Here is a 21693-nt window from a genome sequence, read left to right as displayed (position 1 = left end):
CCTGGTCCGCCGCCGCTTGCCTTACAGCCGTCGTCGTTTGAGCCCTCGCGATCACGACACCACGCGGCTCCTCTTCCTTGTCGTCATTGCTGCAGTTCCTGCTGGTTCGATTGCGCGGTCAACCGTTCGCGTGGCCATTCATCACAACCATAATGGAGGGCCTACAAGTCTAGCTTGTGAGTTCCCACTAGCAGCTAGAGAGGAAGTAGAAAAGGCACTCGCAAAGGCAGGAAAAGAGGAAAAGTTGCAGCTGACGATAGGGCAACCGTGGATCCCTTAAAGGAGGAAGGAGATATCGGGCTGGAACTGCTTGCTGTACTATGTATTTTCATTAGGAAACTTTGTCAGATGAATAGAGCACACTCCTGGGAAGAGACTACAGGCGGTGGGATTCGTTATGTTGGCCGGACGGTGCGGCCAAACGGACGCGCCACACCACTCATTGTAGCCCAGACGAAAACGGAACTCTTTGTTCAAGGATGCCTGTCCTCTATGGCATAGTCACGACTGTGTGGCTGTGTTATTTATTCAAGGACACACACGTCACAAGTGTAGCGCCACCTCTACCTAGAATACAGTCGAACCACACGATAACGAAATCCCGCTGGTACGAAATTTCCGCAGCAACGAAATATTTTCGCATCCCCGGCGAACGCCCATAGACGCCCATGTATTTTATATCTCGCGGCAACGAAACGTTTTTGGAAACTGATCCCGCGTTAACGAAATTCGGTGCAACTTTGATCGGCATTTTACCTACCCACTGGAGGTTAACTGTGTCCAGAAAGTGCACAAATGCATTTTTTTGGACTCAAAGTGCGTAAACTTCTGCCACAGCACGCCTGAATGGCCGCCGCCATATTTGTTTACAAAAGACCGCGTAGCCGGCGGCCGTGGAGGCAGCCTCGCAGTGGCACCACCAGGGGGCGACACATGGTGACTCAAGTCGCGGCTTTGGCTTGGGCTACGCTAGCCCACTACAGTTAAACAGCGCGCGAGCAATTGTTGCTTGTGTGCGGCGATCGGCATGTTTGCTCTCAGTAAGATTCCTTCGCCAGCCCAAAAGTGGAGGTTTTAATCGCTACGAGATCAGGCAGCCATCATTGCGCAAGTCAGTGGCCCAAGTGGAGGAAGGGAGTATAAAGGGAGGATGGCACCGACGAGTTTGGAAACGCCTGCAGCTCGCTCAACCGTTTTGAAAAGAGGGGATCCCACCAGTTCTCAATGGCGCATGTGCGCAAAACAAAACAGTGACGGCTGTGGCCTTTCTGGACGTCAACAAAGCGGTGCCCACTTAGTTTTCTAAACAGTATTGGTGCAGCGAGGTGCCACTGTGTCTGGCAAAGTTCGTAAACAGAAGAAGCTGGGCTTCGCTTGCATGATCGGACATACTCGGTGCCGAGGGCCAGGGCGAAAAACGTGCATAGAAGGTAAACTCACGGAATGTTTTGGATGCATTTGACACAATCTCGTTGTTCATAGGCGCGCACGGCAACTAGCAATGAACCACTTGTACAGTGAGAGCTGAACTTGGACGTTGGCTGCAAGGTAAGCCTCACGAAGTAATATAACCTACTCTAGGAAATAAATTTTTGGTTTGTGGCCAATTTTCCGGGAGTTTGTTTCATTCTCGCGGCAATGAAATTCCCGCAAAAGCGAATATTCTGGCTTCCCCCGGCGGTTTCGTTATTGCGGGGTTCGACTGTACCTGAAGGGCGGCACCTGGTGCCAGCCCACAACACTGCAGGATTATGCCAGGCTTCGGTGCACGTTTTTGAACGGAGAGTGCCAAGTGTAGTGGTGGGGCTTAGCCTGCCAGGCTGCTTTGTCCCACGATGCTGGCAGGGACGCAGTGGGGCCAACTCGGTGCGGATTGGCGGCGGGGTGGCAACCTGTGTCTGATGGTGTGTGTGGCGCCCCCTGTGCAGGTGCGCTTTGTGCAGTTCTGCAGCGGCCCGCGGGGGGACTCGCTGGTGACGGGAATCACCAACGTGGAGGGGGGCCCCTCTGCCTCCCCGCGGGTGCTGGACCCCCTGCTGGGGCCCCAGGTGGGGGCCCTGCGGGTGCCCGCTGCGGACGTGGGCGGCTCGAGCCAGCGGCGCAGCATCCTCACCCGCCTCATGGCCATGTACCAGCACCTGGAGGGGCTCGAGGAGGTGGGTGCTGCAATTTGGGAAAGGCCCGCCGAGTGAATGCTGGCGGGGGCTGTGCAGAATGGAGCCACACCTGTAGCCAGACGGGCAAGTGCACCTTGAGCGACCCCATTGGGTGGGGATTGGTGTTTAGTAAGGAGGGCTGCATAAGTCATAATACTGGCAACACGAATTAGTAAGATGGGGTTAACACAAAATGAGGACGTGTAGTGTGGTCGACAGTAGGATGGGAATACAGTCAGACCCAACTACAGGCGCCTGAATTGTCGCCGCGATCAACTCCATTTCCACTGCACTCTGAAAGGCGAATTTTGCCGCTCTGTGCTATCAATTGGAGCAACACTGCAGAAGTGCGCACAGGATGCAAAACGGCAGGGAATAAGAAAAGCATGGGGACAACTCGCAGACAGCTTGTCTGTCTGAGAAAGCGCAGAGTGGGCCAAAATCATTCTTTTTCGGGGCATGGAGAAGAGGGGGAAAAGGCGGCCACCCACGAGAAGAAGCTGGGCGAGACCACTTTTACCTTTTCCACAGTGGGGAAAGACCAGCTTGAAGTGGAGCTCCTGCGGCAGCTGACTTTAGATATATCATGATTCGCTGCTATTCCTGTTTCATGTAAGCACAGTTTTTGCTATATAGGGTCACTGTGTGCATTCCATGTTCAGAAATAATTCAATACACAGGATAATGCAATATGCAGTAATCCCTCGTTAACTTGAAGTGCGAGATTTTGGCGCACGTTAAAGATCCCCAAGTGGTAAAAATTAATCCGGAGCTCTCCACTACGGTGCGCCTCATCGCCTGCATTGCGTCGGCGCGTTAAACCCTACAATCACTCAATCAACTCGAGTCGTACAATCCGGGGAAAATTGTGAGATAGGCCGAGTTTCGAGTAAAGTGAAATGCTGAAAATTTGTGGCCAGGTCACAGAAATTAGGGCTAGTGCTGGCAACAAGCTCCATGGCACAGGGGAACTTTTGTGATAAAGGCAAAAAAGTTTGCATTTCGGAGGGAATAACTGCGTGATATTCACCTGTTTTGCGTTCGCACCTGGTCCCAGAAAAGCGTTCTCAAGCTGATCAGTGCATCGCCTCAAGTGTTGATCACCACCGCTACATCCTGCCTTGTTGCGAAGCAGGTGCAGCATCATCTCTGTCGTCGAGGCTCCTTGTCGTCCGCGTGATCTTCCATGACGTAGGACAGCGTTCCACTAACATCGGCCTCGTGCAGTGCTACTCCGAGTAAATTTGCTGTTCAGGAAGCTAAGCATTTGGACGGGGGCTTCATCAGTTGCCTGCAGTGGGCTTTGCCTCGTGTCCTCCTGTGCCGAAATTTCGGGGTGTCCACGGCTTCCCGCAAAAGCCTCTCAAGATCAGGAAGGCCTACGGGAGGTAAACGCAAGGCGAGAAGAGTTTTAGACTCAACTGGTATTTGTCCTTGTGGCTTTGACTGAGCACCCTCGGCGCAATCTAGAAGAATGAGCTCCTGGGCAGCTGCTTACGAAGAGAGCCACTTGATACTGCTTCTGCATGCCAGTGACGACTTTGGAAGTCCCGATTAGTGCAAAGAAGCCACGATGGGAGAGTTCTGAAGTGCAAGGAAGGGTGGGCACAGCGAGGCCCCCCCCCCCCCCCAGTGGGATTGCTGCTGCACTTGCTCATGTGCAAATGTGGACGGCTTCAGCTGTGACAGGAAGCGCGCTGTCTTCTTGTTTATTATTCTCCCCGACACTCAAGAGGAGGAGCATAATTGGCCGGCTCGGTCGTTCTCCACCTGTGGAGCTAAATAGGAAAACTTCAATGCAACAAAGACTCGCCACAGTGTGGCGGGGGGGGGGGGGGGGGGGGGGAGAAATTGGCGGTGGCAAAAGGGGAAAAGGGGACCGCCGGCCATTGAGGGGTGGAGGTGATGAAAACCTAAAAGGTGGCGTCGACGGTTTCTTCGCCGGCAATAAGTAGTACAGGCCTTCCTTGCCCAAACAGCGCTGCATTAAAGCTTTACGGCTCGCAGGTGGGTGGGTGTGGCTCCCTGATGCCAGGAGATAATTCTTGAAGAGGCCCAAGGTATGGCTGGCTTCCCTGGCGTCGGCGGCAACTCGGGCCAGGCTCATTGGTTCAGAAGCCGGGACAACTGGGGAGTGATCGCAGCAGCCCGTTTATTAGATGCGAACGCATCTCATTCACTCGCCTCGTCCCTGCATCCATCCGGCGTTGTCGGCGTCCACCCCTCCCCCATTCTCCTCGCCGCGTGAGCTGCGCTCTCCACCGCTCACCCCTTCTCCTCTCCGATAGCAAACACTCTCTCGCGAGGGGCATTGGATTGGCTTAGATTGGATTAAAGTGGATTGTGTTGGATTGTGTTGCGTCATAGCCGCGGCAGATGCACTGGCGCCGGCGCGTCCCCTCACCGTTATGCGCGCTGTAATACGTGGTGCCTGCGCCGCTCCGCTCCATCGTTCCAGCGGTGTTTCTCCTCCGCTGTCCAACGCTGCAACGTGAACCCCCTATGCGTCGCATCTACACAGGGGTTCCTGCGAGGGGAGGTGGGAGTTTTTTTAGTTTGTGATGAGCATATGCAAATGTTGGTGTCAGCTTAAGGCGCATGCCTGGCACCATCTAGGTTACGTAACTGCTGATTATCACACCCTCGCCAGTCCAAAGCGATAAACTGGGATGTCTTCCGGAAAGCAGAACGACAAGAGGGTCCCGGTAACCCGACAGCTCCTTAGATCAGCACAGGAGGCTACTCGACATCTGATGGTAGACAAATCAGCTCCTACCACGGTTAAGCACTTGCCGAACGTGTGGACCACACGGGAGAGCCTTCACAAGGCCTACCTGGCCCATGGCCGGCAATACAGGGATCTCCTCCGAGGGCGCAGCAAAACCGCTCAGGCCTGCCAATTCGCCAAGCAGCTCACCCGCTCGAGGTGGTTGAAATACTGCGAAACCTCTGGCAAGCACACAGCGCTCGGAAGTTATGGCAAATCCACCAAGTCATGTCTGGCAAGCGCAAGACACAAAACTCAGCACTCAACATGCAAATGACCGAAGACCTCGTTCCAGAGGCATCCAAGGAGGCCGCTGCTAAGGCATCCTTTTCACAACTGACCATCCCGGCAGACCCACGCACCTAACTAAGGAAACCAGCCAGTGAACAGGGAGCTGAGGCACCATTCACTTTGCAAGAGCTGGCCCTGGCCCCTAGAGGCGGGGACCAATGCATACATCTAAAGTTTAGTGCATATTGGATGCCCTGAATTTTAAGAGTACCAAAAAATGCCCGTGTATTGAAGTTGAAGTTGGAGTTATGCAGAATATTATACCAAGCTTCATAGTAGCTCATTTTTACCCTTTTGGTATGTAAACTTTTGGCAATGAACGCCTTCACGTAAGCTTGTGCTCCAGGCAAGGATATAAAGCATAAAAGAAGTTAAAACTCAATTTTCACATTTAAGTAAACAAAGACTGCTTAATTTGTTGCCATGGTCACTGCACAGGGATGTTTTGCAGTGCAATGCAGGCACCCAGCTAACCTACTTTGCATTGAAAGCCATCTCCCCTCCTTGTCTGCAAACTGGGCTGTGTACTCTTCACAGAGAAGCTGAAATTGATGTTTTGTGGGAAGAAAAAGGCTACAAAAGGCACTCCAATTTCAAGGCAAGGCATTCCAGAAGCGCCGTGTTAAAAAAGCTACCGTAGCGAATTTTGATGAACGAAATCTATTTTTCAACTTCGGAATTCGTTTTCTCAAAATAGTTTTTTTTGCCACCTACGTCTCTTGTTCTAGTGATTTCTTCGTGACCTGTAGGTCTATTTTTGATTCCGTTTTTTGCGTTACATTCCTTGATGAACAGTTCAGGCTGTGACACTCTTGGTTTTTCAGGTTTCCTTTTTGTGAATTTTTTATTCAAATGGTCATTCATTGTCTATATGCCTGTTGTACATTCACCTCTGAAAAACCAAAAACTAAAAAAAATTGTGTTCTAAAAAAATCTAAGACTGTCACGACCTCGTCCATTCATTTGGAACAGTGCGAACTAACAGGGACGCAAATAAAAGAAGTGAACAGGACAAGCGCTGTTCCCCAAGATGCAAGTACACCAACTCGCCCAACTCGCCACCCTGTTAGCGAGGGCTGTAGTATATAGCCGAATGTTGATATTATGCATGCTGCTTTTACGTGCCGCCTCCGGATCCCAATTGCTTGCAAGTTATGGCAAACCCACCAAGCCATGTCTGGCAAGCGCAAGACAAAGAACTCGGCACTCAACATGCAAATGACCATCATGCCAGAGGCATTCAAGGAGGCCGCTGCTAAGGCGTCCTTTTCACAACTCTGTCTAGACTTTGGACGGTATATGCACGTGTCTAGCCCTCCTTACCGGGGGATGCATTCATAGGCGGCGGCCGCCACAACCATGTACTTTCGCCGCACTTTGTAACGATCTGCTTCATTATGAGTTTACCTAATTAACAAGTGCATCTTGTGCACCGGTGCGTCTTATACACCGGTGGGACTTGTATACGTTTTTTTTTTTTTCTCGGAAGAACTGTCATTTTGAGGGGGGTGTGACTTATACAAAGGTGCGACCTATAGACCGGAAAATACGGTACCTACGTGTTTTTACGAAAATGGTAAGCCTCTGACAGCGCTTCTCTTAGCAACTTTATTGTATGAAATTTCAACTTTTAAAAATGTTCCAATTTTTTCTGCATATTGAACCCTCCCCCCGAATTCATGCCGAATTTTCCAAAAAAAAAAGTGGGTTCATTACGGGAGTAAATATGGTAATGTTACAGCCATCAGTAGGTATGAGCTCTCATTGCAAATGACCGATCTTCTCTAAAACAACCGCGTAGCCATTCCCAGGTCGTTGCAGAAAATTGTTCTATACCTACTGCACGAAACCACACTAAAAGTAAAATGCCTGGAAACGAACATTCTAAAGGTACTATCTCATCCGCCCTGGGGAACGGATACAAAATATCTGCTGGCACGTCTTAATAGTGTTGTTTGGTCAAGAATAGACTACGCCTGCATTGTATACCAGTCTGCAATCAAAACAGCACTCAAAATGTTGGACCCAGTTTACAACTTGGGGCTTCGTTCGAACAGGTGCATAGCGAACAAGTCCTATTTCATCCCTTCATGTCGAATCAGATCAGTGGTCTCTAGGGTACCAGCACGCCTACGCTGCTCTGATGTATGCCGCAAAGATCACTTCTTTGAAGGAACACCCTCTGAATACCGTACTGAAAAATAACGCAACGGATCATCTCTTTGAAAACCGACCATCCATAGCTCCACCTTTTCCGCTGGCCGCATCACACCTCGTCAGCGAGTTCCAAGTTCCTCTTACTGATGTCTACTGTACCTCAATTTATGATTTGGTTGCTCCGTGGGACACTTTCCCAATCCACTGTGACATGTCCTTTAGAGAAATACAAAAGAAAAATGTACCAAGCTTCGTCATCACTCGGCATTTTCTGTTCCTCTGCAACAAATACAAGGCAGCTGAATTTTACGCAGATGCTGCAAATGGCCCCCTACTTAATATGTCCAAAACAATGAACAGGAACACAAGTATATTCACTGCAGAGGCGCACGGTATTCTACTGGCTTTGAACCACATTCTTCAAAACAAAATTAAGAACTCGGTTATGTACACAGACTCTCCGAGTGTCGTCTGAAAGCTTTTATCTGTGAAGGTCAGTAGAAAACCTACTTTTAATTGTGTTTTAAGAGCTCTACTTGGCTTATGGCCTGAAACTCGTCACAGTCTGCTGGGTTCCTGGCCGCTGTGGCATTGCTGGAAATGAAGCTGCTGACCGTAGTGCCGCAGCTTCCGCCCTTCGAAGCAGCATAGACATAAATGAGGTCCCATATCAAGATCTGAAACCTTTTGTAAAACGGAAGCTGCGGGACCACTGGCAGAAACAATGGGACAGAGAAGTAGAGACTAAGCTACATATCGTTAACCCCAAAATAGAAAAGCCACCTGCTGGAAGACATGACAGATTTGTAGAGGTAGCATTATGCAGATTAAGAATTGGCCTCACACACATCACACACTCGTACCTTTTAACAGACTCAAACAAGTCGCACTGTCATCGGTGGAGGGGGCAGCTCTCAGTTCTTCATATGCTTATTGAATGCGAGATGTGCAACACAGAGAGAAAACGTCACTTTCATGAAATATACACTCACTGCATACCCTTGCACCCTTCATTATTTTTATCAGATAGTCCCATGTTTTCTTACAGATGTGTCTTTAATTACCTTGCCGATGTTGACTTCTTAAGGTACATATCATACTCCCCATGACCTCACTTGGCCTCATGTTCCGTCACAAAACAGTGGTGGTATCGTGGAGTTTAAAAAAAAAACACCTTGCATGCCAACATTTCTTACTTTTTTATTATGGCCCTATACACCAACTTGCATAGTTTACAGATCCCATTTTAATATCACCCCATGGCATCCCACCATTGTCGTGGCGCTATTTGAAAACCCTGAGTCGTCGTCATTGCAAAGCTGGGGTTACTGGCTGCAGGTGTCTGTAGAAAGCCGGCAGCAGCCGCAGCCGACGGCCAGCCCTGGTGTGGACGAGGCCCTGCAGCAGGCGCGGGAGTATGCACGCGACGTCACCCGCTTCTCCCAGCGCCTGCACAACCTGCAGCAGCAGGTCAGTCTCCCCTGGGTGCAGGCAGGCCATGCGTGCAGGCGGTCAGAATTGATCCCAAGTGCCAAAACATAAGTGCCTGCTTTCCAAAACTAAACTGCAAGGGGGGCTGGCCTGCCGCCTACGGCCGAGGCCTTGCGTGTGCGTGGAGTTCCACTTGGCTGAGCCAAAGGCATGGACAGTGCAAGCTGGGACCCTCCGGGGATCTGCAGGCGGGGAATCCATTTTGAAAGGGGCAGTCCATGGGTGGCCCCGCATCCAACGCCTAAGCAATGTCGTTTCCAGGTTCCACCTTTCACAGCAAACAATTGGAAGAGCATTTCCGGAGGGCGTTATTTGTCCTTGCAGCAGCAGCAGCAGCAGCGAGGCGGCGGCGGCTGGGCGGAGGAGGGCTCGTCGGCCGAGGACGAGGAGGGGCCCGCCCCGCGCGTGGGCAGCGGCCGGCACTTCTGGGCCACCTTCTACCGGCTGCGCTCCATCTGCTCCCGCCTGGAGCGCCGCATCCAGCAGCACCACCAGCTCAGCTCCGCCGCCACCGCTGGGTGAGCAGGAGCACTTTTCAAGGGGGAATTTCATTGTTCCCTTGAGGCATGCGCATAGGAAACTGACTTCCAGGCAAGCCCTGGGGGCCATCATTGAAGTTTGCAACAGTGCACTCGGTGGAATTTGTAGCCTCCTTCATGAGCTGCTTACTAAGGACGTCCTTACTCCATAAGAAGAATGTCTTTCTACCTACAGCCAGTTTTCTTTCTCTCCATGGCTTCGTGTAGTGCGAACAAAATGACAAGGACATGCCCGTCACCCCCTTTGTCTTTGTCGTTTTGTTGGCGCTACATGAAGTCATGGATTACCGCTACCAGCTAGCCTAAACCCAAACTCTAATAAGCTATAATTCTTTCTCTCATTTCTTCTTTTAACATGAAAGTGTTTTCTGCCGAAGTACACAAACCTCACCGATGTCATATCCGTTACGGAAATGACATCACCAGAAAAAGTTCCATTGGCGCGGTGGCACCAGGTTTCGAGCCCGCCGATCACTTTGGTTGCAACGGGAGGTGAGAAAGGCTCTCCCGACTGAGCCATGAAGTCATGCCCGGGTAGCTGTACAAATGCGCTTTGTGTCCTTCCCTGTAACTTGTCCACTCAGATGGTGCTGCCGTCTAGGAGAGGTAAAGCGAAGTAGTGCGTCAGGACGCTAATGAGCGCCGATAGTTGGCGCCTCGATAGGGCAGCGTGTAGCAGCGGAAGCTGCTGGGTTTACCCGTCCGCCGCCTACGTGCAAGGCCGCTCACCCTTGTGGAATGCCGCCGCCGCATTCCACAAGCTGAGCTCGTAGCAACGCAAGCGTCTGGCGTACATGCCACGGATCAGGACCAAGCACGGAGCAGCGCGCCTGTGGAGTGCGCGGCGCGTTTTCACGAGCAGAAAGCAAAACCCTGGCCATTCCTGTAGAACGAGCGACAAAAATGGGAGAGAGAGCCTGTACGTCGCCGTCGCTTGCTCGCTCGGCAGTCGGGCGCCTCGCCGGCTCATTCGTATCATCTGCCGGGCCGCGCAGGTCCGTTCGTAAGAGCTGAAATTTTTCCCATCGCAAACAATGCAATTTCGCCGGGACTTATCAGAAATTCGTATCATCCCGAAATTCGTATCATTTAGAATAGTATCATCGAGATTCCACTGTAGAAGTAAAAGTTGCGCAAAACAAAATACAATGGAGATGGCTGGTGTATAGGGCCAGGATGATTACACGTGATATCACAAGAGCTGCAGAAACTTTACCTCAGCTAAAAACTTAAGAAAACGCTGGCTAGAAAACATTGGTTCGTCGGCTAAAAAGTATCATGGGTGCAGTGGAATGTGTTGTCTGTATAATTCAGGGAAATGTTTGTGTCGTGTTGTGTCAAGTGCTCTGCATGTGACTAGTATGTGGACTACGGATAGGTCCCTTCCACACCTGCTGCACATGGGTTGCGAAGGTCCAGTGAGCAGGTGGGAGTGCATCACGTGTGTGTGGCCTATCTGCAGCCTAGCCAGGGCGACTTCAGTGTATCTGTTGTGTGAGTCAGTTGTGTAGCATCCCAATTGTGGTTTTATTACGTGTAGTATGCTGTCTGTTTGTTGACTCCAGTGTAGTTGCCATGTGTTACAAAGCTGTCGTCTGATGTGTGTCTTTAGGTCAGTGCGCGGTACTGTTTTTATGTCAACTGTGGTCATGAGAGCAGCAGCACCAGCCATTTGATCGGCGGCCTCATTGCCAGGGATCCCACAGTGCCCTGGTACCCAGCATATAGTTATTTGAAGACATGCAGTCATTATAAGTTATAACCTTTAAGAGAACATTGATTACATAGTTTTTAGACGACCATCCTGATGACAGTGCCTCCACAACGCTTAGAGAATCTGTGTAAATGATGGACTTGGGAATTTTATGTTTGATGATGTGATTTGAAATGAATAAGATGCCATACGCTTCTGCTGTGTAAATACTGCTATGAAAATTTATTGTTTTAGTAACACTAAAATTTGGTCCGTGTGCTGCACAAGAGACAGTAGAAGCAGTTTTCGACGTGTCGCTGAAGAATTCTGCGCACCTGTACTTGTCCTGCAGGAACAGGAAGTGATGCAGAATTGCACTCTTGGGTACCCTATTTTTTTTCTAGTTGCGTGAATGACAGATCGCATGATATAGGACGAAGATGCCATGTTGGAATGAAATTATGGATGGGTGTCTTGTGCGTGTCTGAAAGGGGGACATTGAGTGCAGAAACCTCCTCCCTCCCTCTCAGAGAGAGAAGTAAGGAAATTGATGGCCTGCTTAAAAAGAGTTGCAAGTTTGATGTATCGTTCATGGTACGATTAAAAGGATGGTTGGTGAGAGACACGATCTTAGATGCATACAGCAAGTGAACATACTCCCGCTGATGCCCTAGGCACCATTTGTCGCACTCGACATACAGACTCGACAGGGCTAGTGCAGAAAGCGCCGCATGAGAGGCGAAGGCCAAGATGCAGCACTGGGTCGAGCATTTTCCGTGCTGTTTTTGTTGCCGACCCATACACGACACTGCCGTAGTCAAGCCGAGACCCTACCAAGGCAGTGCAAAGGTGCAGCAGGAGTTGTTTGTCGGCCCCATAAGATTGCTGTGAGAGGACCTTAAGAATGTTCATTGTTTTTAAGCATTTGCATTTAAGCTGTTTGATATGCGGTATGAATGTAAGCTTTTCAGAATAAAATACCTAAAAACTTGTGCTCCTTGTTCACAGGAATCGACACGCTGTTAAGAGTGATGTCTGTGTCTGGACAACACAAGAGCATTCTTGTCAGCTCAGCTGGAAAGTTTGTTGACACCAAGCTGGACTTGACGATCGCAGATGGACATATTACATGATTTAAAGGATATCTGGACGTCGTCTGCATACATGGAATAAGATTGTAGGTGGCAATGCCTTGCCAAGAGAGTTCAGCTTTACTATGAAGAGAGCGCAGCTCAACACACCATCTTGCGGCACGCCATTTTCTTGCACGTGAACCTTTGAGAGTGCACAACCGACTCTCACTCTCTGGCGGGTACTGTAACAGTTAACTATTTCGCTACCGCGCCTATCAAAATCGATCAATTTGATGGATACTTTTGGGAGCGCCTTTTCATAGTGTTCCAGGCGTTTCTCGAACAAGTAAATCTTTTGGGAGTTCGATCAGAAAATGGCCTTTCAAAATCAGTTTTGTTTTCGTTTTTGCAACGGAAACGCGATTTTTGACACGCTTTTGAATCACCTGGGTGTGGAAAAGGGGCGTGGTCATCGCGCGTCACGGCTACCAACGAAGAATGCGTGCAACTCGTAATTACTCTGCACCAGCGCTTGTTTTTTGCCATCAGGGCGTGAATGGGGAACTAGCAAACGATTTTCAATCGTCAGGTTCGCGCTCTGACAGTAATAATCCCAGAAATCGGCTGAAAATGTCAAGCAGTGCCTGGTTGCAAAGCTACTTTATGATTTTAGGCAGTTTTATTGCCTTTGCGCACGTTGTTCTAAGTACTGTGGCAGTTCTACTTACCCCAGGACCATTCGCAAACAGTTTACAACAGTTTCGGTTTTGTTTCTGCATCGCGAAATTCATATTTAGCGCTACTACGCAGTTACCCAACTTCAAGGCTACCTGCCATGGCGCCTGAAGCGTCCGCGACTGATCCTCGAACAAAGCACGGCGCTCCGGATTTCCCCCATCCTAATCCGATTTCTGCGATAAGAACTTCAGATGCAAGTCAAAAGGTCACACCCAGTCGCCAGATATCTGTTCCGCCGAGGACAGCACTTCAAACCGGCCTTACACTGCCAGATGTTCGCCTTCCAGTTTCGTTTCCATGCGAGGGTATATCTAGGTGTCTAATGTTGCTGCCTAGTTGAATTGTTATTCGGACGGAGTCTCTGATAAGTTTTTGTACTGTTTCATTTGAAAAATGTTAGGTGGCGCTGCAATAGAGGAGGCTCGTTGTGCTGATCTTTTTCAGCGCGCAACTGCTACTCGGCCAAAGATCGCAGGGCATGATTCTAGCTCATCGTACCTCATTTTTGCGAGCAAGGCTACAATTGCGAGTAAGAAGATGATAATAAAGCTCAGCTTTATGTTTTGAGAGATAACTGACCGTGAACGACAATAAGCATCAGCCACGGCGTTCCGTTTTCAACTTCATGCATGTTTTTTTCCGCATTGCGTGCTTGTCCCAAATATTGTGCTTGCTGTAAATGCAAAGTCAGCCATTGACAAGATGTTTTTACGTTATGTGGGGGCAAATTGGTGCCTCTGATAATGTCAAACCACCAGATTTATTCCAGGAAACCACCCGAAATTGCACACTTTGAATTGGAGGTTGGGCTTCACTGCATGACACGAGCACCATGCATGCTAACATTTTTTTTTATATCTGACAAACTGTTGCGCGCAAGTCGACATTTTTTCTAGGGTGTGTTTTTGAAATGCTTTCCTACAAAATGCATATTCTAATTTTTTTCTACTACCGGTGGTTTGATATACACAACTCCTTTTTTACCATTTTTTTTGACAACTTGACAAAAATTTTGGTTTTGATATTTTTTTTACAACTATGATATATAAAGACCTTTAAAAAACTGGTATTATTGGAAATGCCGTTAAATATTACAGTAGAATCTCGATGATACGATTCTGGGTGATAAGAATTTCGGGATGATACGAATTTCTGAAAAGTCCCGGCAAAATTGCATTGTTTGCAATGGGAAAAATTTCGGCTGTTACGAACAGACTTGCGCGGCCCGGCGGATGATACGAACGAGCCGGCGAGGCGCCCGACTGCCGAACAAGCAAGTGACGGCTCTATCTCCCCATTTATCACTCTTCTTTTTCCAGAAATGGCCGGGCTGTTGTCTTCTGCTCGCGAAAACGCGCCCCGCACGCCCCATGCGCGCCGCGAAACCTCTCGCACGCTGCGCGCGCCGCGGCCGGCGGCGGCAACATGGCGGCGGCTTCGGCCGCGAAGTGGCACGGCCGCTTGAGCGACTGCTTCTAGCCGCTCTTTAAAATGCCGCTCAAGGCAGGCACGAAGTTTCTTGTGCAGTAAAGGAGCTGATAACGTTGGCGAAAACGGCACTATAAAACACCATCCGCACCGCTAGTGAAAGCGCCCATAAAATATCTGCCGGAGTGCTAAGCCTAAACATCTCAGGCGGAGCCAGCGGGCTGTCTCGAGCGTTTAGCAAGTCGTCAGTGTCTTTTTCTGACCGAGGTAGGAGATACCGCGGGCGCGAAATCGTCAATGCGGCCGTGAAAATACAGCGCGCGCAAAGCCGAGGCGTGCGAATCGCGTGCAAAAACGCACCATGCGGTTCACGCTTGACTGTTGCGGCGTGTAGCGAGCTTGGACACCGGGAGTGAGGAGACAAGCGCGAAGCTAGGTGAAGCGTTACGCGCTCCAGATAGGACTGCTTTGTGACGTGGGGGTTAAAAAAAAGCAGAAGAAATCACGGATTTGTTCACGCCAAAGTTAGAAAAGAAATAAACGAAAACTTTTTTCAGCGCTCAATTTTTTGGTCTGTGTTGGTTCATACGAATTTCGGATGATACGAATATTTTTCGCGTTCCCGCGAGATTCGTATCATCGAGATTCTACTGTATTGGAAATGCCGGTATTATTGGAAATGCATTTTGTGCTCCTGCAATTAGTGCCTAACCAATTTTTTAGCAGGAAAATAAATGTTTTCTTGGACCCCTAAAATTAGTCAATTTTCCGGCGGTAGCGAAAGAGTTAAAGGGGAACCTTACCCAAGGAAAGCAACGGCAGAGTGCACTGTGGCGCACCTGAATGCGCATCAGCCCAGCCAACCAGCGGCCAGGTTTTTATTGTCATGGCTACGCCCAATTGAGAGGAACGCTTCATTGAACGCGGCGGGCTAGAAAATTGCGTGTTAGAATCCATCGGCTGCTTTGTAGCACTGTCTTTCTTTTTCGGCCGTCTGTGCATTTGTGAGCGAGCGGTGATAAAAGAAGCGACCAGAAAGTGGAAGTTAAGGCTCGGCCGACGATTCAAGGATGCCAAACGTTGTGTCACTTGAGCTGGCACCAGCACACATTTGTTGGCCATTTGCGACTGTTCTGTGGGGAGGAAGCTCGGGGTGCAGCAGAGCAGCCGCTGTTGTTGTTGCACAGGCCCTCGACCTCGAGGGGGGGCGACAGCCAGCAGTCCCTGTCCCTGGTGTCCCTGCTGTCCCGGCTGCAGACGTCCCTGCAGAGCCTCAGCAGCGCCGCCCTCACCACAGCCGTGGCCCGCGACCAGATACACCAGGTGGGCCCTGGGGCCTTCTTCCGAGAGGCCCAGTGTCGCTCCATTTCAAGGCACGGGCAAAATATCGCCACCTGAACGCATAGCAGCCTCTCCAGCAGAGGCTGCTATGTCGGGTAATAAATAATGAGGCCTTATTCCCACTGCATAAATGCAGACACAGAAAAAGGAGTGCTGGGAAAAATCCACCTACCACAGACGACTGGACAAGGAGGCTGTACTCAACAGCAGTGTCGCGACAAAGCACACGCAGCCAGAAAGATGAATGCGGAAGAGCTTACGGTTGCTCATTTCTTTGCATCACGCGGGGTTCCCATTATACGGTCTCCCAAAGATAGGCGATCGAGAAAGCGAACAAAGGAGACGAAGAAAAGGCTAGGCACACATTTTGCTATGCCTGGCACATAGCTGACGCTTCGAGCGTGGGTATACTGCATCAGAATCGGCACACATTGTGAGAGAAGGCAGAGTCCCAGTACTCTACAGGGACCTCGTTATTCCACAACTCTTTCGTTGCCAAGGAAAATTAATTGATTTTCAGGGTTCTAAGCAGTGATTTCCCTACACGCCCCCTAGGCGGTGTGTAGACCCCCCCTAGTTTTTCTGGACACCCCCCTTGAATCCCCAAATTTCACTCTTGTCAGTCCTTGTATGGACCTTTTTCAGTATCGATCTGCGCATGCGTGGGCTGCCCGTCTGCTATTCTTGGCCGTAGCCTCGGGCAAAATAAACAAAAGTGCGCCCCCCGAGCTTGCTGTTAGCGTTGCACGTATTTATTTCCTTTTTTTCGACAGCTCGTGGCAAGTTCGTATGTGCACACAAAAAAGGCTTTCGTAGGAAAGGGGCAAAGTGGTTTGAGGCTGACCACGCTGCGAGCACATTGTTACCAGCCAGGGAGTAGCGAAAAGCACTACGGAAGCTAATCCTGCCGTTTTAATAAATCAGGAGCGTACAATCGGTGCCTGATTTATAAGTGCTGCATAATTCGTGTACTACCTAAACATTGTTTCAAGAACTCAAATTTCGTCACTGGCCCTGGTAACAAGTTCGAAAATGTCCTTATACGTTGAAAAATGGCGAGAAATGAAAAAAAAAAAAAAAAACTGATACGGACCTTTCATGGTAAAAAATGAATTTCGGTAAATTTGTTTTTTTCTTAGATTGAATAGAAAGCACCGCCTCTCAGGTGTATATATATATATATATATATTGAAAATGAAAAACGTACGTCACGGGGATAAACGTTTGGTTAACAGACGTCTATTATTTAACTAGTGGGATAAAAAACAGCTTTTCTAGTTTATGAACCCCCCCCAGAGCCATTGAGACACCCCCCCCCCTTGATTCGATGCCTGGGGAAACCCCTGGTTCTAAGAAAACATTTTTTTTTTGTGTAAACATATTGGTTAGTCAAATCGAGAGCATGACGGAATCCCGTCTGGCCGGGAGGGTACATTAGGAACGAAAAAGAGACGCCGACCAGTCCAAACAAAACGTACTGACGTTTGGGCTTCCAGCACGGAAGCCTTGTTCACAATAAATGCATCCCCAGAACTGGGTCGTTTAAGTGGGCTTAAACAATCGCTGCAAAGAGCGTGCGTAGATCGGGTTTAGATTTCCGTCGTTACGATTGACTGTGTTAGATGTGGTCTGAATGATTAGTGATTCCAGATGTAGCCGTGATGCTGTCACTTTTTCTGTAGCGACGATTCTTGCATTGTCCCAATCAATCTTGTGGTCATTCACGACGGCGTGTTCGGCTAAAGCATTGTTGCGGACGCTTTTATTCTTTACGTCACGTGCGTACTGCTGCAGACGATTCTTATAATTTCCTGATTCCCCGATATACACGCCGCTGCAGTCTGCACAAGGTATCTCGTATACCACACCTGGGAAGCGCTCCTTGTGCAAGCGGTCCTTGACTCTCACGAGCTCATGGCGCATCTTTTTGGCTGGAACGTGGGCCACCTGCACGTCATATTCCCGTAGGATACGTGCCAAACATTTACTTGTTCCTGGAAGGTAATGCTCAGGAGCTCGCTTCATCGGGGCAGGAGGCACGTCCAGTTGTCCCCGTCGGGTCAGTTGGCATTCCGTTGCGTTTATAAAGTGCCTCGGGTACCCGCAGCTAGCCAGGTCGTCCCGTACCTTTGCTGTGTCCACCGCCGCATCCTCGGGCTTCGAGCACAATCTTTTCGCACGCTGCAGTAGTGTGCTAACAACAGCCCTCTTGTGGGAAGCGGGGTGCACGGAGTTGAAGTTCAGGTAGCGGCCTGTGTTCGTTTCCTTGCGGTACACGCTGAAACATAGCCTCTGGCCCTGCCGAGACACGAGGACGTCCAGGAAGGGAAGTTTGCCATCGGCCCCCTCTTCTGACGTGAACTGAATGGCACGTTCCATAATGTTGAGGTGGGCCAGCAAGCTGTTCGCCGCGTCTTTCTGAACGATGCAGAAAAAATCGTCGACATAACGCAAGAACACTTTTGGTTGAGGGGCAAAGGAGGCTAGCGCGCGTGCTTCCAGCGCTTCCATGGTCAGGTTCGCCGCCGTGACCGAAATAGCGGCACCCATTGGAGTCCCCTGCCTTTGCTTGTAAAAATGGCCCATAAAGACGAAGTATGTATTGTTCAGGCAAAAATCTAGAAGCCTGCGTAGTTCTCGCACATCCATCGGTGATCTCTCGGGCAACGTCTCATCAGCCTCGAGAGCAGCGGTGCATACGTTGACAGCCAGGTCAATCGGAACGCTTGTGAAAAGGGACTTCACGTCGAGGGACTCCATCAAGTCGTCTTTCTCGATCACAGTGTTGCGAGTCTTCTCGACAAAATCGAAAGAATTACGAACGTGAGTGGTCCCTTTACCGACGAGCGGAGCCAGAACTTGGTGCAGGAACTTCGACAGGCTGTGCAGGGGAGAACGAGTATAATCAACAATGGGGCGCATTGGGATGTCCGGCTTATGGATTTTTGGCAGTCCATAAAACGTCAGTGCGTTTTGTTTGGACTGGTCGGCGTCTCTTTTTCGTTCCTAATATTGGTTAGTCACATACTGCAGTGACAAAAAATGCAAGCAATTTAACGCCCTTGGCAGCAACAGCAGTTTTAATGTTTTCATAAATAATGGTTGCAAAAATAAGATTAAATTTAAAATCTATGTCCAGATCTGCAAGAACTAAAAAAAAATTATACATAGAAGTGTGTACACGGACAGGACAGCAAAAAAAAGATGGGACGAATGCATGACCGCAACTAGTTCATTGAAAAATTTTACGTGCTTACATACCCACACCAGCACTTTTGCAGAAATGTCACCGTCTTAACTCTTTCGGGACCGCCCGAAAAAGTGATGAAAAAGTGAGGTCTCGCTACAAATTTTTTATTACATAAAGCAAAGACACCATCCTACCTTAGCATATACCAAAATGCAGCTAATTATATGTTCTTTGACATACAATACCAAGTTTTACTTCAACACTCACGATAGAACCATGAAAAAATCTTAAAGTAAGAACTTCGTAAAAAAACTACAGAAAATGATAGAAAAAAAGCGTAAATATAAAAATATTAAAAAGAATAAAATTATTTCAGGATATACAAAATCTAACACAATGCTTTGTTTCTTCATCGGGAAAGTTTGATGCGGCTAGGTGTAACTGGTTTTTTCTTTTGTGCGTGATCTCTTAGGCACTAGGGCCATGGCTACGTCGTCGCCCAGGCACACGCCGGGCTGAAAACTTGATCCCTTTCTGAGATGGTGGCAGGAGATCACCACCATAGGTAGTTGACACCCTAGCGAACAAATATAAACCAGCCAGAACATATTTCAAGCGCACATACCTACTCCAGAGACAATTGAAACCGAAACCAACACCCACCTTTGAGCGCGATTTGATGTTCCATGCTGATCGACACCTGAATCCTCACTCGAGCTGAAATCCGATCTCTAAAGCTGCATTCCGACTCTTCACTGCCACTCTCATCGTTAAAATCCACAGTAGAAGGCGAAGATATGCGAGACGAGATGAGGCGGATTTCTTATCGCGCTCGCGCGAGTATGACGCCATGTTTGTTTACATTCGAAATTACTGCCCGTCAGAATAAAATATCTGATGTGTTGCTGCCTCGCGATAAAAAAAGAAACTTCACAAAAGAGAAAACTATAGTTTTCAAACTATCTCCTAGATGTTGCTAGGTGTTCCATCGAGCGAAAATTTGTATTCTGCAGGCTCGTGAAACCATCGATCATATGTGATCGATGGCCTATGGAGCGGTCCCGAAAGAGTTAATTAATCGCATACAAGAGCGGCTTAAAAATTTGTACACGTTTCCTTACAAAGATATAGATGGTTCACCGATACACTGTTCGACATGCTTTCGAATGTAGAAGGCCTAAATTATGTCCCTTGCCACCTGTTCTCTGGCTTTTGCTAAGTGCTTTAGTCTGATTAAGAAACAGCTTGCATGGCTTGCTTTCACACGCTACTCAGTGGTGCGGAACGTGGGAGCCTGTTTTGTTCCGCATGAACAACTGGGGTTCCCTTAAGCGGTCGTTTAGACAGCGGCCCGACCGATGCCAACCCTCCCGCATGTGAGTGGGACCATGTACACCACCCCGGTTGCGCACCTCACATATGGCATTGAATGCCTTTCCAGGCAAGCTGGTGTTTTGTCTGTTCCTTTCAGGATCTTGAGGAACAGGCTACGTCTGAGAACCAACTAGGCCGGCAACATGCTTTACCGAAAAAAAAAAAAAAAATTGTATATAACAAATCACTAGTAGTAAAAAAAAATTTAGAGCATTTCAAAAACCCATCCTAGAAGAGAAAGCGCATAAAAGGCGATTGGTCTGATATATCAAGAAATGTTATCATGCGTGGTGAAGCCCACCCTCCATTTGAGTACAGTCGAGTCCACTTATAATGATACTGTTTATAGCAATATATCGGGTACGGGTATAACGATGAACAGCTATGGCACCGTCCGCTTTTGTATGCTTTTCATGGGAAAATAAACCGCTTATTGCAATGCTCCAGGGCCGCGATATCGGATACAGCTGAACCTCGTTATAGGAGACACTGATGTAAGAGACAAATGGGTATAAGAGACACTATTCACCCACATGGTTGGCTGCCCTATCTTTCCCATTAAATCGACCTCTTTTATAACAGACATTGGATGTAGAAGATTGGATTGGTTATAAGGGACAAGTCATCCTTGAAGTTTAATCAATACTCTCGCTTCTAACAGACATTTTAACTTCAGATGCAGTGCCACCAGTCACTAATTGCAGTTGCTTCCATTGTGGAAACACAGGTGGACGACAGACAGGTGCAGTCGCTATTTATTTTAACTTCAGCAAACACAAAGTGGTTCAGTCAGCTATGAAATGACAATGAGAAGATCTGCCAATGGAAATGCAACTGACAGAAGTAGCTGAAGCTTACTGCCATTCATTGGATGGAGCGCGATCACACATGCGGGCTCTCCTACTCGCGTAGCTACCAATCAGAAGCACTGCAGACGTTGAGCCCTGCAAGCGTAATGAATAGCCTGAGCACACAGCGGAAGAAGCTGTGCGCTCTGGCTATTCATCAGGCTTGTTAACTCAACACCTACGATTCATCTTCCAGAAACAAGGAAAGGAAAAAAAGCTTGTAGAATCAGTTGTAAAAAACAGTGTAAATACAGTCATGAAGCAAACAAAGTTTCATAAATTCTGGGACCAAACAATAATTAGAATGAATCTTTTGAAACATGCTGTAGCGTTCTTTTGAGCTTATTGTAGTAATACAAGTGCCCACATTGAACTAGGGTCTGATTAGTAAGTGAAAACATGGTACCCTGCTTATAAGAGACATCTCGTATAAGAGACAGAAACTGCTCCCCGGTACGTGTCTCTTATAAAGGGGTTCAACTGTATAACGATTGAATCGGGTTACAGCAAGCACCGAAAATGCGAGCTGCTGCTGGCTCTCCACGCCAACCACGCCGACGCCATGCGCCGCGATGCGCCTTGCATCCCGTCCACCTCTCAGAAAACT

General features: G+C 48.7%; 1 protein-coding gene across 2 annotated transcripts in view; it reads left to right on the top strand.

Annotated features, from left to right (window-relative positions):
- Nucleotides 1-21693, top strand: part of LOC144168715 (activating molecule in BECN1-regulated autophagy protein 1A-like) — a 101187-nt gene that overhangs the window by 25667 nt on the left and 53827 nt on the right. The window contains exons 5-8 of one of the 2 annotated variants that reach the window (XM_077697661.1): nt 1929-2156; nt 8710-8841; nt 9190-9380; nt 15521-15656. In XM_077697661.1, the coding sequence (XP_077553787.1) occupies nt 1929-2156; nt 8710-8841; nt 9190-9380; nt 15521-15656 (687 nt within the window). Of the gene's footprint in view, nt 1-1928; nt 2157-8709; nt 8842-9186; nt 9381-15520; nt 15657-21693 lie in introns of both variants that reach the window. The other variant, XM_077697660.1, reaches the window with a different exon arrangement.

This window comes from Haemaphysalis longicornis, unplaced genomic scaffold (assembly GCF_048455015.1).
Source record: "Haemaphysalis longicornis isolate Haplotype H1 unplaced genomic scaffold, Haemaphysalis longicornis Haplotype H1 scaffold_2, whole genome shotgun sequence".
NCBI classification, from domain to species: Eukaryota; Metazoa; Arthropoda; class Arachnida; order Ixodida; family Ixodidae; genus Haemaphysalis; species Haemaphysalis longicornis.
This window is presented reverse-complemented; position numbering and strand designations above follow the sequence as displayed.